The sequence below is a fragment of the Carassius gibelio genome, chromosome B7, assembly GCF_023724105.1.
Source record: "Carassius gibelio isolate Cgi1373 ecotype wild population from Czech Republic chromosome B7, carGib1.2-hapl.c, whole genome shotgun sequence".
NCBI lineage: Eukaryota > Metazoa > Chordata > Actinopteri > Cypriniformes > Cyprinidae > Carassius > Carassius gibelio.
The window spans coordinates 17,575,219-17,592,008 of record NC_068402.1 but is presented as its reverse complement, the minus strand read 5'-3'; the positions used below and the strand labels follow the sequence as shown (position 1 = coordinate 17,592,008).

General features: G+C 40.8%; 1 protein-coding gene across 11 annotated transcripts in view; it reads right to left on the bottom strand.

Moving 5' to 3' along the window:
- Positions 1 to 16,228, bottom strand: part of LOC127962580 (chromodomain-helicase-DNA-binding protein 9) — a 64,633-nt gene extending 48,405 nt beyond the window's left edge. For 8 of the 11 annotated variants that reach the window (XM_052562192.1, XM_052562196.1, XM_052562195.1 and 5 more), the window contains exons 1-2: positions 15,939 to 16,227; positions 5,887 to 7,549 (exon numbers count right to left, since the gene is read on the bottom strand). In XM_052562192.1, coding sequence (XP_052418152.1) covers positions 5,887 to 7,416 — 1,530 coding nt within the window. In that variant the 5' untranslated portion in view covers positions 7,417 to 7,549; positions 15,939 to 16,227. Of the gene's footprint in view, positions 1 to 5,886; positions 7,550 to 15,413; positions 15,856 to 15,938 lie in introns of those variants that run through there. The other 3 variants (XM_052562201.1, XM_052562197.1, XM_052562193.1) reach the window with 3 other exon arrangements.
- Between the last annotated feature and the right edge of the window lie 562 nt (positions 16,229 to 16,790).

The following is a 16,790-nucleotide window of genomic DNA, read 5'->3' as shown; positions in this document are numbered from 1 at the left end:
CTGGTTGGAGGCTCTGCCTGACAGACCGGCCCAGTTATATAAACCTCACAGATGCAGGGTCAGGAAGCAACAAAGCAAGTTGGCCACACACAGGCATGCACTCACACAAAGAGGGAGATGCGCACACACACACACAGACCGGTTTTACTCATACAGTGCATTCACGCGGCACATGGTAGGAAGCCTGCAAGCAAAAGCACAAACACATGCACACAGATATATTCACATACTTCACGCAACATCGGTTATTGGGGAGGGGGAGACAAACGTGTCTACCTGGTTATTCGGAACATTTAATAAACAAACTCCAGCCGATCCAAAATTCTTATTAGAACCAGGAAGTATGACCATATTAGCCCGGTTCTGTCAACACTGCACTGGCTCCCTATTAAACACTGTATAGATTTTATAATATTGCTTATTATTTATAAAGCCCGGAATGGTTTAGCACCTCAGTACTTGAGCAAGCAACTATCTTATTATAGTTCTCCACTTCCGCTGCACTCTCAAAACTCTTTGCAATTTGATAACACCTAGAACATCAAAATCAACTGTGGTGGCAGATCCTTTTCTTATTTAGCCCCAAACTCTGGAATAATCTACCTAGTGTTGTTTGGGAGGCAGACAAACTCTGTCAGTATAAATCTAGATTACAGACACGTCTCTTTAACCTGGTTTACACATAACACACTAACACATTTATAATATTCATATCTCTTGAAGGATTATTAGGCTGCAATAATTAGGTCAACCAGAACTGGGAACACTTCCAATATCACACAAGAAGAATTTCATCTACGCTAATATTAGTCTGTTTTGTTTTTATTCAGAGGTCACCTTAGCCACCAGATCCAGTACGCATCCAGACCAGATGGTGGATCAGCACCTAGAGAGGATCTCTACACCCCTGAATGTCAGCAGAGACCAGGATTGCTTGAATTGCTGGTTTCACCTGGCTGGAGGAGAACTGGACCCCCGACTGAGCCTGGGTTTTACCAAGGTTTTTTCTTTCATTGTGTCACCGTTGGAGTTTTGGTTCCCTGCAGCTGTTGCCTCTGGCTTGTTTAGTTGGGGACACTTCATTTTCAGCTATATCATCGTCTTGATTGCACAGACACTATTTAAACTGAACTGATGCCACGTTTCCACCGAAATTCCCCTGAACATTTGTACCAGGAACATTTTTCCCCAGAAACTTTTTCCCCCCAGACCTGTTGCTTTCTGCATTTCCACCGCGTTGTAAAGTACTGGGAAGATTATGCGAATAGACTGGTGACGTAGGTCTGCGCGCGTTTCTCAATACAAAGTACGCTGATTTTGGACGTGCATCCTCGGTAGTTCAGACTTTGTGCATTCGAATCGGGAGTGTGATGTCCGCGATGATGCGAATCCGGTAAATCTGCAAACAGCAGCGTACATTATAACTTCAGTCAGCTCGCCTTGACTACTTCAATTTTCCTCTCTGTATATTTACAATAAAAAGAAATAGGATATCAAATACCACTGCCTCCTTTCGTTTTCATCTAAACATAATAACAGCTGCAGAAATGTACTTAGTTCAGGGATATGTGTATATATACAGCCATTACAATGAAACAAAATATTATATAAAATTGCCTTTTTTATTTTCATTTTAACATAGATAAATTGAATACAGACCAAAGATAACATGTTAGATTTACCCAAAACAAATTGTATTTTATGTTTAACCACTAAAGAGACATCAAAGCCAGCAGCACCTATCAGAAGGTCTAGCCGAGGTGAGGCTGCTCTCGGCGGATACATGAGGACTGCACTCGCTCTGATCGCGTGGAGCTCGCCGTCTCTGAGATCTGCGAAACACATTTTTGAATAAGCGCTGTCTTTATAAATAAACCACAGATTTGAGTTTTAAACAACTACATTCTCGCCTGAAATACTTTTAAAATTACATTTCATGACACAATAACAGTAATATTTTGAAAATGATACGAATAAATGGTGGTGGAAATCACAATGCTGCATGAACTTAACCAATCAGAATTTTTAATGCCCAAGTTCCACCCCCGAAAGTTCCGGAGCTTTGAAAAAGTACCACCTCGCCAGCAGGAATTTTCTGAGGGGCATTTTTTTTACCCGGAACTTTATTTAGTTCCTGGTTCCTCCGGTGGAAAAACACCGAGTACCAGGCCAAAGTCCCTAGTTCCTGGGCAGAGTTCCTGCGGTGGAAACGCGGCATGACCTGGGCGATGACATCACTGAATTCAATGATGAACTGCCTTTAAATGAAAATTGAGTGTTTACTATTGTCTATTTATGATCAGACTATTGTCCTTTTGCTTTGACAAGCTATTTTCCTATTTTGATACTGTAAAGCTGCTTTCACACAATCTGTGTTGTTAAAGGTGCTATAAAAAATACGAATAAAAACTTTTCACCATTTTCACTCTTGCATTAAAACAATTGTTTCTCTCCACACAGACGCAAACAGTGAATATAGCTGAAAAACAGAAAACTAAGCAGCATCACAACAGCTTGAATCATTCTGCACTGGAAATAAACTATTTTTTTTTTATTTTTTGCCATCAGTGGAGAAAGATACTCTACGCAGCCATACTGTGTAGCTACCAGCAGGGGCTAAATGGGCTATGCTAACCTGCTAAACCTTGATTGGACAACAACAAACCTGCAATTCTTAGAAGTTATTACTCATTTCACATGTAAAGAAGCTATTTAGATACATGATAAAAGTACCGCATAAAAAAAGAGTGTGAAAGAAGACAGAAAATGTAGCCTATAAAAAAAAAATATATGAAATGTTATAACCCCTTTAAAAACAGATCTATTATATGGATCCCATCCAGACAGTAGGTTAGGGGGTTTGTGTGTGAATGTGAGTGATGTGGATTGGTATTTGCATCTATGTTGCTGAATGTTCATTCTGCACAAAGCAGCAGCACAAAGGGGCTCTGTTCATGCCGTCAGCCGGTCTCGCTCGCTCTCTTGGGCCCTCACGCTATCACACCACGCTGTAACACTGTGACCACCGCTGCTCTCCCCTGCCACTCATTCCAAACCTTTTTTCACATATTAACTACACTGATTCTTAAACGGTCATATCAAATGGCAGTTTATTTCTTTAACGATCGACAGAGCAGCTTACACAAAATTATTTCATATTGATTTATATCACAAGAAGGCTTCATCAGAATGAGAAAATATGATATGACATTTCCAAATGCCCCTTTTTCTAACATAACAGACGTAACCTAAGGAAAATACCTGTGTAAAAGTACAGACACGTGTAGGTTTTGTTGTCATTGAATGAGTCTAACGGGTTTTATTCTATAACCGGGGGCTCCACCCGCCTCATAAACCCTCAGTGATTTGGCCTTTACATGCATTAGGCTACATGACGGAGTGATATCTTTGCAGTAGCGTGACTGAATAAAGTTACATACTTGGGAACTTTCCGTCTAAACACGTTCTACCATGATCTTGTACTTTCTATAAACATTTAACCCAAGTAAACCATACAAAAAAGCCATTGCACTCTACTGCAGCTAAAGTGAACTATATGTGTACTCAAGCTCCAGTATTGAAACACCAACCTCTCATGGTCTAGAGGCTTAGAAAGACTCAGAACATTAAAGCACAAACTCGCCCACGTGACCCTCAGGGAGAGAGAAGGTCGAGTGCATCTCTCCCTTTTACCCTGGGACTGCCTCGCATTATACATCTGTTGGCTTTCCACAGCCCAGTGCACATGAATGGCTCCTCTCTCTCTCTCTCTCTGACACACACACACACACACATAAATGCAGACAGACACTGCAACACAAACACACTCACTACAGGAAGTCACACGATATGAACTCTGATCCACATCCTGCCTCTGCTTTAATTAAGGATCTGTGAGGACAGACAGATTGGCTGAAGGAAAACATAACAATCCATCTCATCTGATTTGGCTTTCAATATCTGCACAAAGCCTCGTTGGCTTGTATTATAATCTACACCAATAGATTGATGCACCAAAAGGCTACTTCAATTCGGGGCCAATCCGATATTTATTTTCATGTTGTGAGCATTGAGCAATAACCAATAAATGGCCAAAGTCAATAATATTTTATCTAAATAAATAAATTAAAACATAAAATATAAATCACAACTCAATATTCATCTTTCTGTTAAAGATCTCATGTAATTGTGTTATTAACCTTTTTAAAGATTACTTTAAGTAAGGGTTGAGGGCAAAGGGAATCTAACTTAAAATGGGAAATGTTTATGCACAATTAAACATACAATACTAGTCTCTACATATATCCAACATTGACAATACAGCAAAATAATTATCCTATCGGCCAACAATCAATTTGGTAAAATATACTACAACTAAACTCTCTATTGACAAACAAAGAGGAGACTCTCGTTTGCATTTTTCCTTGTGGAAAAACAGGAGCACTGGCAAATCAGAATCTGTATTTGGTTAGGTGTATTTGTGCACACATGTCTTACAACGAGAGCACTCCATGTGCCCTGCAGATCTAGTGGAAAAAGTTTACAATATGCATGTTTGTGTGTGTGTGTGTGTGTGTGTGTGTGTGTGGCAGCTGAATCACTGAGCCTCATCTCCCTGTGTCAGCAGCAAAGAGCTGAGGGGAAAGACTGATGCTTCTGAATCACAAGAGAGAGAGAGACAGAGAGCGAAAGAGAAAGAGTTGACACTCTCAGGCTGTACTGCTGAAAGCACTGCCTGCTGCTTGCAATCACAGACTAGACAGCACTCCCGCTCTTTTCTCTCTTTCTCTCTCTGGTTCTCCATTTCCCTCAGGAAACCTTATTATCAACATCTCCCTTCTGCCTGCACTCACACACAAACACTAATCTCACATCAACACACGCAGACAGAAAAACCACAAGCCAGACCCACTCTAGCCAGCCGGAGTGCACCTCCCGCTATCCCACGATTGGCCTGACCCACATCCTGTTATAGCCTTAAGTACGCTTAGCCCCAGTAAGTCCTAGACACTATTGCAACTCCTAATCAGCTGCTACAGTACCTGTCTGCATGCCTTGGACAGGAGGAGCTGTGAATAATTTAATGGAGCCTGTCTGTCTTGTCCTTTCTCTTTCAGTACAGTTGAAGACTACAATAAATCCTGTTGTCAAAGTAGTCTGTTGTCTGCTTGGCCACATTCCAGCGGTCATTTCATTTATCTCTCATCCATGTCATGAACTTGTATATTTCCCAATGAAGATAAACCAACAAAAACCACAAAAACTCTGTTGCAGAGCATTCACTTCCCTTCAAAATAAGCTCTTCGGAGCTGATCACTGAAACTATGGGCTCAAAGCTGTAATCTCTGACTAGGGTTGGGCCAATAGACGATGCCGATGGCTGACAGACATCACGCTATTGAAACCGCTTTCGATTGCGCGCTCTGATTTTACTTTCACTTTCGTGATTCACAATCACAAGGACTCTATACTATGGAGCGTCAGTACTTACCACACATTTGATAGGAATAGATGTTTGTCATTGGTACTCAGGATCTGCAAATCATTCGCCATCGTCCTATCAGACATTTCTCCTTACTCTGTGTATGTGTTAAGTGAACTTTCATGTACTGTAATGCAGCAGAGTACCGCTAACATAGGCTAACCTTTTAGTGGCTCCGTAGAACCCTTTATTTGTTTCATGGGCACACCACTAACCCCACCCCCTCCTGCCCCTAATGTCTCCATCCATCATGATGTTTCAATGTAGACATCGTCCGATGACAATTTTGGAAGACAATGCCCAACAACATCTCTGACTCACTCCAACATCCCAGAACTGAACTTTTAATGCCATCAAACAATATAAGACACCTTTGGAAAAGATCTGAGAACAGATTTCCTCACCTGTGCATTGTAAACCATTTGCACATCCTCCATGCCTTTATCGTACTTGACATCCTCTTCTTGTTCATACTCTAGTTCTATATTTACCCAAGAGTGATTGGAGTTCTCGTCTTGGTCTAGTGCCTCCAACTGAGGCAACAGCTCATCCGCTAAAAGGTCAGGAGCATCACCCAGGTCAAGTCTGTGACTGTGTTGCTCTCCAAGCAAGACCTCCTCCAGTGCCTGAAACCCATTACTGCTGCTCTGGTTTGTAACCAAAGGTCCAGCCGCAACATGGTTCCTTCGCTCTGCCGTAGAGAATGGAAAGTCTGCAGTGAATGAGTTTAGACCATCTGGGAACACCTTAGAAGAGCTGAAGGTATCCTGGTTTGATTTGGAACTATTTAAGGGACACCGTTGTGCCGTACTGCCTGGTATTTGGACTCGTTGCTGCTGATGTTCCATTCCAGAATTAGACAGGAAAGGACAACCAGTATCCAGAAGGTCTGAAGCTGACGATGGGATGGCCATTGAAGAGGTTGTCATAGAGACTGGGGCAGAGGAGTAAGACTGGGTTGAATTAGCTATAGGGGGAGGCTGATCAGTCAGAGTATAATGGGCAGTAGGATAGGATGAAGCATGGCTAACTGAGTCAGCTGGGAAAGAATGGGTTGCAGGGGAAGACTGGACAGGAAAGGCCAGTCCATTATCTTCCAACCTCGGACCTGTAGTAAAATCTTGGACCCCCTGGGCTATTTGAAAGCCACTGTGTAGTTGAGAAGACACAGGCATAATTGAGGCCTCAACCGTAGAGTGAAAGGGACTACCCTCTACACTGAGCGAGTTATGGTGGCCGTGCTGGGAATGATTTTGAGGGACGTTGCTCTCATAGTAAAAACCAGTAGGTTCCTGATAGGTCTTGACAACATGATGCAAGCTTTGATGGGCTATTTGTTGGTGAGGGACCTGCAGCTGGTTTGAAACTGGGTGTTGATTGAGGCTGTGCGGTCTATGCTGAAGATGTTGATGACTGTACTGCTGATGCTGAGCTTGATGTTGCTGAAACTGTTGTTGCTGCTGAAATTGTTTGTGTTGAAGATGTTGATGATGAATTTGTTGATGGTTTTGATTGTGCTGATGGTAGTTATTCCCTTTTTGATCATGGTTTCCCCACATGGGGCTGTTGTGAAGAAACAGTCCATTGGTCTGGGGCACTTGGTTCATAGTATGCCCTTGAAATGATTGCTGCTGTGGCAAAAATGTTCTTCCGTTGTTGCCACCTTCTGGACCAGGAAAGGACTGTTCCATTGAGGTCTGTGCCTTCATAGTGTCAAAATGCCTCACAGGTTGGTTGTAGGGTATCCCATGTTGGATGGTAGTAGATCTGGACCCTGCATCCACCTGAAGAGGCTCCAAACTAGGACCCAGGTGAAGTTCATCATCCAAGGACACAGAACCAGGAGTAAACCCTGGATCATCCTGGACTAAGCTGTCAAGCCCTCCCCCAAATATGCTAGAGTCATCAAAGAAGTCCATGATGGGGTCGGTCATTGTTTGAGTTCAGTGCATAAGGTATCTGCCCCCTCAGCGGCCCCTATGACAGGACTGCTGAAAGCAATAGGGAGCTAGAGACGGTCACAGTTTGTTGAACCGCTGTGTGTCCATCACCAAGAAGGCATACAGTCTAGAAAAAGAGAAACAAAATAACACATTACTTTAGATATGCAAAACATGTTTTACGAATCTAAAAACAATGTTTTTTTGGTAAAATCTGAAAGCTTTTTGACCCTGCATAAGCAGCAATGCAATGGATATGTTCAAGGCCCTGAAAGGTAGTAAGGACATCAGTAGTTCAACTGTAATGTTATGAAGCTATAAGAATACATTTTGTGCTCAAAGAAAACAAAAATAACTTTTTTGTTATTTTTGTAACACGCGTTCACAAGAGTACCACAATGCATGCTGTTCTATGTACTACTTGTCCTTACTACCTTTCTGGGCCTTGAACGTGGTAGTTGCATTACGTACTATGCAGGGTCAGAAAGTTTTGGGATTTCAAACATATCTTAATTTGTGTTCTGAAGATGAAGTCTTACAGGTTTGGAACGACATGAATGTGAGTGATTAATGATAGACTTTTCTTTTTTGGGGCGAATTATCTCTTTAATATAGAACATGGAGTTCAGTATCAAGCAGGACTGGCACAATTCAGTATTTGAGAAATGGCTTCAAATCAATTTCAAGTGTGAATTTACATTCAATTGGCAACACCTACATTCTGGAAAAATTAAGTGTTGTTCTACCCTTGTCAATAAGTCGGACTGTGTAAATGGCCTATAAAACCTCAAGACTTTCAAAACAAGCCTTTCTTAAAATTTAGTAGGCTTGATCCTGTTAGTACCTCAACTATGTACAACCCTGTTTTCAACACATTAAAATAAGCTTGTTTAAATGTGTATAAGTGAAATATCACAATTCTAAGCAAAGTCAAATTGATATCTGACATCTTCAAAGAATCAAACAACATATTGGCATTTCATTAGATGACATACGCAGAAACAAATTGCCAATGTTATCGTTTTTTTTTTTTCTCCTTAGGTTTCACAACAATCATACGTCATACGCCCACATCTTAGCAAAGTCAGAGTTTCCAAGTAGGACGATTGATTGTTTCAAATGGTGTTCTATTTAAAGTCCCCATGAAATCAAAAGTAAAGTTTGTTGGGTGTTCAAGACTAACATCAATATGTTAGTCTTAAGGTTATATACAGTATAGGGCAGTATGCCCCAAAACAGTGACAAAATTCAATATAGAAGATGTAAGCATTCAAAGTTTGCAGTTCATCTCTTCTGCCAAAACGGTTATTTTTTTTATTTTTTTGACATCACATCATACTTCATCTTCTCATCAAATCTTCCGACCAATCAAATGTTCACTATAATCCCAAGCGCCCGCCCCTTTTACTATAACTATGGATGCTGAAGCGCTGGCTGAGATCATTCACTTGTTCACAGTGTAGTATTTTGTAGTACAGTGAATGCCTCATAGTGCACAGTGTAGGCGATAGGGAACGATTCAGAGAGTGTAAATATGCTTTAGATTGGTGCAAATGAGGTCTGGTTTCATGTGGTCTCATACAAACTGCAGCAGCGCACATCCAAACTTTGGTTCCGGTCCAGAGACGCGATCACACGGAGCGGATCATTTGCGCAAGTCAGCATTTAATAAAAACTTTTACAACTACACCACCTCAGCATGATTATGAACACTGCACGATGTGTCATTTAAGCATAGATATTGCGATGTACGAATCCACGATAGTCACATCGAAGGATGTGTGATGTAGGCTGTCGTAGTTGATCAGTTATTCATTAACTGTATGGGCCAGCAGCTCCCCGGCCCTTGACGAATGTGATTCACAGATTAATTGCACTGCTTAACCATCATAGAGTGAAAGTTTTGACAGGGCAGAGAGAAAGAGAGCGCGAGAGAGAGTGCGCGCGTGAGAGAGAGAGAGAGAGAGAGAGAGAGAGAGAGAGAGAGAGAGAGAGAGAGAGAGAGAGAGAGAGAGAGCACGCGGCAGGCTCACCGTCTTCAAACAACACGAGCGCTGTCTTGGTCTCTCTCCCTCACGCAAATTAATCAATTGACACGATGGTATCGATGTTTAAATCATTTAAAAAGAGAATGTAAGTGTGCTCACCCCATTTTTTTTGTAAGAAAAAAAAATTATTAGATTTCATATCGCAATATACATCGCAGAAAAATAAAATATTACAATGTCATCGTAATGTCATTTTTTCCAAATATCGTGCAGCCCTACTATTAAGTTTTATTAAGAGTTTCATATTGAATCTACGGGATGTTCTATGAGACTGTGGCTGTCAATTGCGGCTTTACCGAGCTCAACGTATCTGGTCCGAGCAGACATCAAAACACTATTGGCTACTTAAAAAAGGGAGAGGGGCAGCTCGATATGTCCTGCCCTCTCTTCCTGTTTCAGTTGAAATTATGTCACCAGAATAATGCTGCTTGTTTCAAGGCACTCCAGGGGACCTTTAACCTTTCCTTATAAGAAGCTGAGAATAACTTGCCAAAATATAATTGCATGCAGGATAAACTCAGCAGCACAGTGAAAAGGAGGAGCGCTGAGGATGTGATGTCATACATACAAACCCGATGTTACATCACTCCATTACCAAATACAATAACGCATTGATGCTCCTCTAACATGCCCATCTCCTTAAGTCAGACTCTGGCAATAAACTCTTCCAGAACACCCTGAGGCTTGAGAGAGGTGAAAGGGAAGGAATGTCTGGGGAACATTTGCCACCATTAGTGGAGCTCAAAAACAGGCATTACTACAAGCACAGCAGCTGAAGAGCTATCAGCACCAGACAAAAACCAGGTGCTTCACACTCCCCTCAGACTTCCCTCAGCTATGGATAAGAGAGAGTCAGTGGGAACCGCATTATTCTTTGCCAAAGCCTGGTCAGGAGGACAGCGACAGGAGCGACTCGAGCTGTGTGGGACACACATACAGCTCATTCCATTTCACGCACGCATGCACGCACACACACACAGCCGGACAGAAAGGGTGAGAGAGAAACAGGCTGTCCTGACCAACACCGGCTGTAGAGGAGGTCAGTCACGACCTGATGACTCACAACACACACTGATAAACAAAATGGCAGTGAACAGAAACCTAGTAGACACAGTCCATTACTATAATACCACTCTGTGGTTTCAACCTTTTCTACTTCTATTAAACCTACAATTATTTCAACTAACACACTAACAAAGACTAGGCCTACCTATTGAATCACTAGAGACAGAAGCAGAACCAGAAGCAGAACACTTAAACTAAAGTTGTTGCTCCACATCTAGACTACAAGATCATTTGAAATGGACTGTATTTATATTGATTTTAACTTAACTTTAATAAAGAACACACATGAAGGCTGTAGCATTCAAAGAAGAAAAACAACTCCAACATGAGCCTTATCTCATATCAACAGCAAACTAACAGCTCTGTGAGGATTTTGAATCATACGCAGCCATAACTGCATCTGTCACCAGTGTTCAAAATTACAGGGCACCTCCCATTATCTAGGCCTGGCTTTAGTGTACTGTTTTGCAAGTTGTACACCTGTCTCAAACCAGGAAGCATTTGGGCAGGCACAATGTAATTAAGGCTTACGGTCATGTTAACTCATCTCGATGTAGCTGATATGATATCAGACTATACTCTAAGTGGGACCAGCTTTCTGCGTTTCACTGTTCCTTTAAGATTTTTGAAGTCTTAAGTATAAGGGCTGCATAATTAACTGAAAAAAAAAAAATACAGTATGATCCCAGCTGCTTTAAGCAATTCTGAAATGTTGATTCCATTTACTGCATTCGACTGTGGTTTTAAATTTACAATGTTTCAAACCAAAGTGAAAATGATCAGTGATCATTTAGAATTAGCTAGAATTCACCACTTTGTAACATACATAGAGTAAAGCCTAATATTCAGTGCGTGTGGACAGTAGGCTGACTTGCGCTGAACTGCAGGGCTCAAACAATGAGACTGTGTAAACATGCAGTGAGTGTCAGCCTCAGTTATTATAATAGGATTTCTAGGACTATGTTCACACTGCCAGTTTCTGGGATTGACAACCGCACTTTCTTTACAGGTGTGAGTCTGGAAATCTCCCGTTCGCACGGCAGCTTACAGTTGTGTTCAGAATACTGTCTGTATGAACGTGCAATGGGAGTCAAGCCTGTATTCCTTACTAGTAACCATAGTGACAGTGACCAAAGTAAAATCAAAGATGGTGACGTCCATGAAACTGAAGGTCTTATCAATTTCTGACACGACAAGGGTCCAATCAAGCCACAAGTGCTTTCGTCAACTTAGCATTAACCAACAGCAGCTTTTCTATTTGGATGGAGAGTGGTGCATAATTATTCGTAATATCACTGTTAAATATATTTTTTTTTTATCAAATAATGCAGCCTTGATATTGGTATAGAATAAGACTTTTTTTTAAAGCCCAATACTTTAAATGGTATACTGTATAAAATTGCAAAACAATACAGTTCTCATTTCATTTTGGGTGCATACACTACATTAAGAAAACTGTATGCAATGACATAAAACATAGGTATTTTAATATACATTTTATTGATCGGGATTCACATCTGTCATAACAATATCAATGAAAAATAAATGATTTAAAAATAATAATAATACTAATAATAAGGCAGCCCTACAGCTTCAGCAATGGTTTACCGGTGGCTCTCATGAAACATTGCAGCACAGACACGACAGACCCAAAACAGATTTATGTAAACACTCATTGCCAACCTATCCAAGCCCAGATAGCCTACCAGTTTTGATCATCCTGTTTGGCTGTGAGGATTATATCAACTGGCTTCCAAGGATAAGCATCAGGCCAAAAACATTTCTCTTGAGAAGAGACGCCAGGGGTGTCTTCCAGAAACTGCATCAGTCCACAGCTGAAAGACACGCTGATAAGATTCCTACCGTCTCAGGCCATTAGCCATGCACCATCTATACAAGCAAAAACACGTGCAACTTCCTACTACTGAACAACACTGCGACCCCTCCCCCAACACACACTCTTCACAGATTCGATCTTACACAAGCCTCTTTCAAAGAGTAAACTGAAATATCCAATCTGATCTGCATTTCTGCAACAAGTCTTACATGCCTGGTTAATGAAAGAGTCACTAATATGAGTCAATGATGTGATTTACAAATCTAATCCGCTTGCTTTTTTTCGTGCAAATGAGAGTGCATGACTTCAACAAGATGAGGCATAGTTGGGTGTCAGTGCTGCTTGTCTTGGACTGCAACGTATTTCCTTTGTGAAACTACCCTGTGACAGAAGCCAAGTCATATATGCTAGAATGTGACTCATCTAAAGAGCAGGTAGGGGTTGCCAGGTGCCAGAGACCCAAGACCAGTTTCAGAGCTGGTTTTGACTAGGGTCAGGGTTTTTTCTGGACGAGTAAAGCTGATCCTGGACCACCCCTAATTAAGTAGGCTCTTTTTTTTTTAAGAGATTCATTTTCCCACAGCACAGCCATGCTTTAACCAACACAACAGGTGGCGAGTGAAGTTTCAACGTCTTCCACGTCTAAAGTGGAACAACAGCAAGCTTTAACATCTTGTGCCATGAGGACTCTTTAAAAACAGTACACGATTGGTCTGTTCATTACAATTATTGACTAATATGATTAAGCTGCTATTTTCCCCCCTATGGCTTACAAACGATGAATTGCAATGTTTACATGAATTAAAAAATAACACACTAAAAGCTTAAATTAAAATTAAAAAGAGTCCATTAAATACCCAATATTGGCTAAATATAAATATATATATTTGAAGAAACAACCCATCCCCGACAATAATAAAAAATATATATCTTCCAGCATAAGAACGAGTCTACTCCTAAAACTACTTTTATTAAGGATTAACCTTAATCTGCATGCAAAACAAATTGATGATGGCAATTACAGTTCATAGCCATTCAGGTCTTGTAGATGCAATTCAAGATGATCGTGGTCTTTTTCAACAAACCTTTATCTATTTTTAGCATGCTTCTAAATATAAAGCTGGACCAAACATAAGATCTTACATAACAGTGGACAAATAATGAACCTGCTTCCATTGAGGAATGATGAAAGCCACTCCTTACAAAGAGAAGCCGAAAGAAACCACTGCTTGCTGCTGCACAAAAAGACGCAGGGAATACCACGATAATAAAAATAGTCCGAAATTACATTAAATAAACATTCTGTAAAAGCCACCCGCAATATACCAGTTACAGTTCTCAGATGATATGTATAAATGAATTAATGTAAAGCTGCCTGAACAAGATTTTCTCTTGATCTAATGGAAAAGTACTTCATTTATCTTCTATTTCATCATGACTCATGATGCTCACAGATGATTTTTCAAGCAGAGGAAAATGTATGTGGGCTCAAATGATCCTGTCCCTGCTGGAGCTTCCATTGACTCATCACGGAGCGACATTTTGCTTCCTAATAGAAGTTCAACAGCACTTTAGATAGAGATGGGTGTTGAGGTATTTATTGTTTTTGGAGCCGAAGTGCATCTCTAACTCCAACACTTCCTGCTCACAGAATTTGATTCTGGTTCATTGCACATCACGCCTTGCACTTAATTACAAAAAAACACACCATTTACATAAAATTCAGCATTGAATGTTCCCTTTCATGTGAGCAATGCACTTACATACACTTTCATCCAAAGTGACTTAGGGGTCATTCACACAGGATGCTTTTTTTTTTGTTTCCATCTGTTTTTTTTTTATTGTTTTTATGTAAACCGCAATAGACAGACGTCACAGGCACTACATTTGACTCGCCGTGTCAAGACAAAAGTAGAAACGTAAAAAAAAAGTTGTTGTACACGTTCTGTGTGAACAGCCCGTTTCAATGCACTCAAGGCACATTTTGAAAGCTAAATGCAAGTACCATTCTCTGGAGTCCCAGCATCTTCCCTGGCCAGACTTTACATCCTCAAACTGTAGTCTGAATCTATGGGCAGAACTAATATACACACAGTCTGGTGTCGTACACACCTGCACACAGTCTATCACATACAGATCTGTATACAGAGCTGAAACTAACAATGTGTGTTTGCAGATTATAAACTAGAGGTCCAGTGAAACAGATGCCATGCGTTTCTGAAGAAAACCTGTTGGGTTCCCCAGGAAAGCAGAGCATTAGGGCAAATGATCGCTGCAGTCTATATAACTACTGAGAGCTGTATATAGATAGGTTTGCCATGTGTAGGTTTACCTAGGCTACACATGGCAGAAACAAACACACTGTTGAACAGAAGATCAGCTAACTGAGTTCTGCAGGTCCCACAAACGATAAAGTACAGTGTTACTAGCAGATTTTCTGTAAATGGACATGAAAATGGTCATATTCAACACAAATACATACGGGGTTATTTCACATTTAGAAGGGTTTTTTTCTTTGTCACCTAGGTTTATACTGGAGAAGAAAAAAAAGTCCAATGATTTATTTTGATGATGTATTATTAGGTTTTAAACATAATAATTTTATATAATAAAATTGTTTACCATTTTGGACCTGTTGCCCATCAAGACTCTTCAACCTCTCTTTAAAAAGAAATAAAAAACTACTTTGCACATTTTCCTACAAAACTTTTTAATGAATTAAATGCATGTTATTTAAGTGTATTTTTTCATAAAAGAATATCAAAGAAAAAATTACCATCAGGCTGAAAGCAAATTATTATTATTATTATTATTATTATTATTATTATATATATTATTTTTTTAACATACACATTTTTCCATCCTGATCTGAGAGTCAATGACATGTCATTATTTGAATTTTTTCACTTTACAAGCTCTCAAAGTAGTTAAAGTGGCTAACTATGTGTGGGTCAGAAACCTCAGCATGTCTATGACTTAATATTACTTAATACCATCTTCCAGTGATCAAGAGTGTAATCCTACCAGTCTCCATAGCTTACCGGTTTAAAACTACACTCCAGTAATGTATAGATGAAATATCCTTCAGCTGTACCTTCCAGAACATCACCAGGCACGAGCGCTTCAGCCCTGCGAGCACAGCATTTCCAACTTTAAACGCGCGTCCTCTTCATGTTCGGTCACGACAGCGAAGGAACATGATAATCCTTGAGATACAAACTGTTATTTTCCTGTCACGTTCGTCCGGAGACGGCATTGGCTCTACTTTCTGAGGTGCGCTCGGTTGCTGTTAGTTCAGAACCACCGTTTGCTGGAAACACGGTGCTGTCCATGTCGTACCTTTCACGTGGAGCTCATGTCGTGACAGTCTACCTGAGCTCAGGTGCTACGAGTGTTTGTTTCATCCAGACTGGGATTCCCTTCAGTCTCTCTCTCTCTCTCTCTCGCTCTCTCGCTCTCTCTCTCTCTCATCAGGACTGACAGCCACCCGAGTTTCAGCACTGTCGCACTCTGTAACCATCTACATTATCTTTAGACTAGGAGAGGAAACAAATAAACGAACTTACCCAAACGAAGTCAAATCCCGCGTTGACAGCGCGATCATTTACGGAGAGATACAATAGCGAAGTTTTTGGCGTAGTTAATATCGCGGCTGGGCGACCTCAGCGGTTCCAGCGCTGCTGACGTAGGATAATGATAAACGTAAGTTTGCATATGTGTTACGTCCTCTGTGATTGGACGAAGTTGAATTCACAGGTTTGGACTAACTTGGACGCCCGTTTTGGGTCCTCAAGTTGACTTTTTAGCAAAGATCCATGTCAGGTCCTTAAAATGTTACTCGTGAACTGTAACACGAGCGTACTGAACGCAAAACGTGAAGTTAGAGAGCTCATCAAACAAGATGGCCGTGCCGGGCGTCAGCCAATCAGCGAGGGTTTTACATCGACTGTGAATCAGCCTGTGGTGGTGGAAGCAGTGGGAGGAGATAAGAGGGGGAAGTTACCGTCGGTGCCTCTGATATTTGATCACCTCTGGTGGAGCTTTTTGGAACTGCTGCTTGTAAACACTGACATGACAAATCCAGCAGAAACTGGAGCATGTCAAATAGAAAACGTGTATAAATCAATAACCAAAATGACTTGTTTTATCTAGCACCAATTTATGATCGGAGTACAATATTAGAAATGCTGAGTGTGTGTGTGCGTGTGTGAGGACACAATAAAAGTGACTCTGGACAACAAAACCAGTCATATAGGTCATTTTTATTTTATCGAGATGCATCATCACCTGAAAGCGGAGTAAATAAGTTTTCCATTGATGTATGGTTTGTTAGGATATCTGGCCAAGATACAACTATTTGAAAATCTGAAAATATTGTGAAAATTGCCAAATGTTGTCCAAATGAAGTCCCTAGGCAA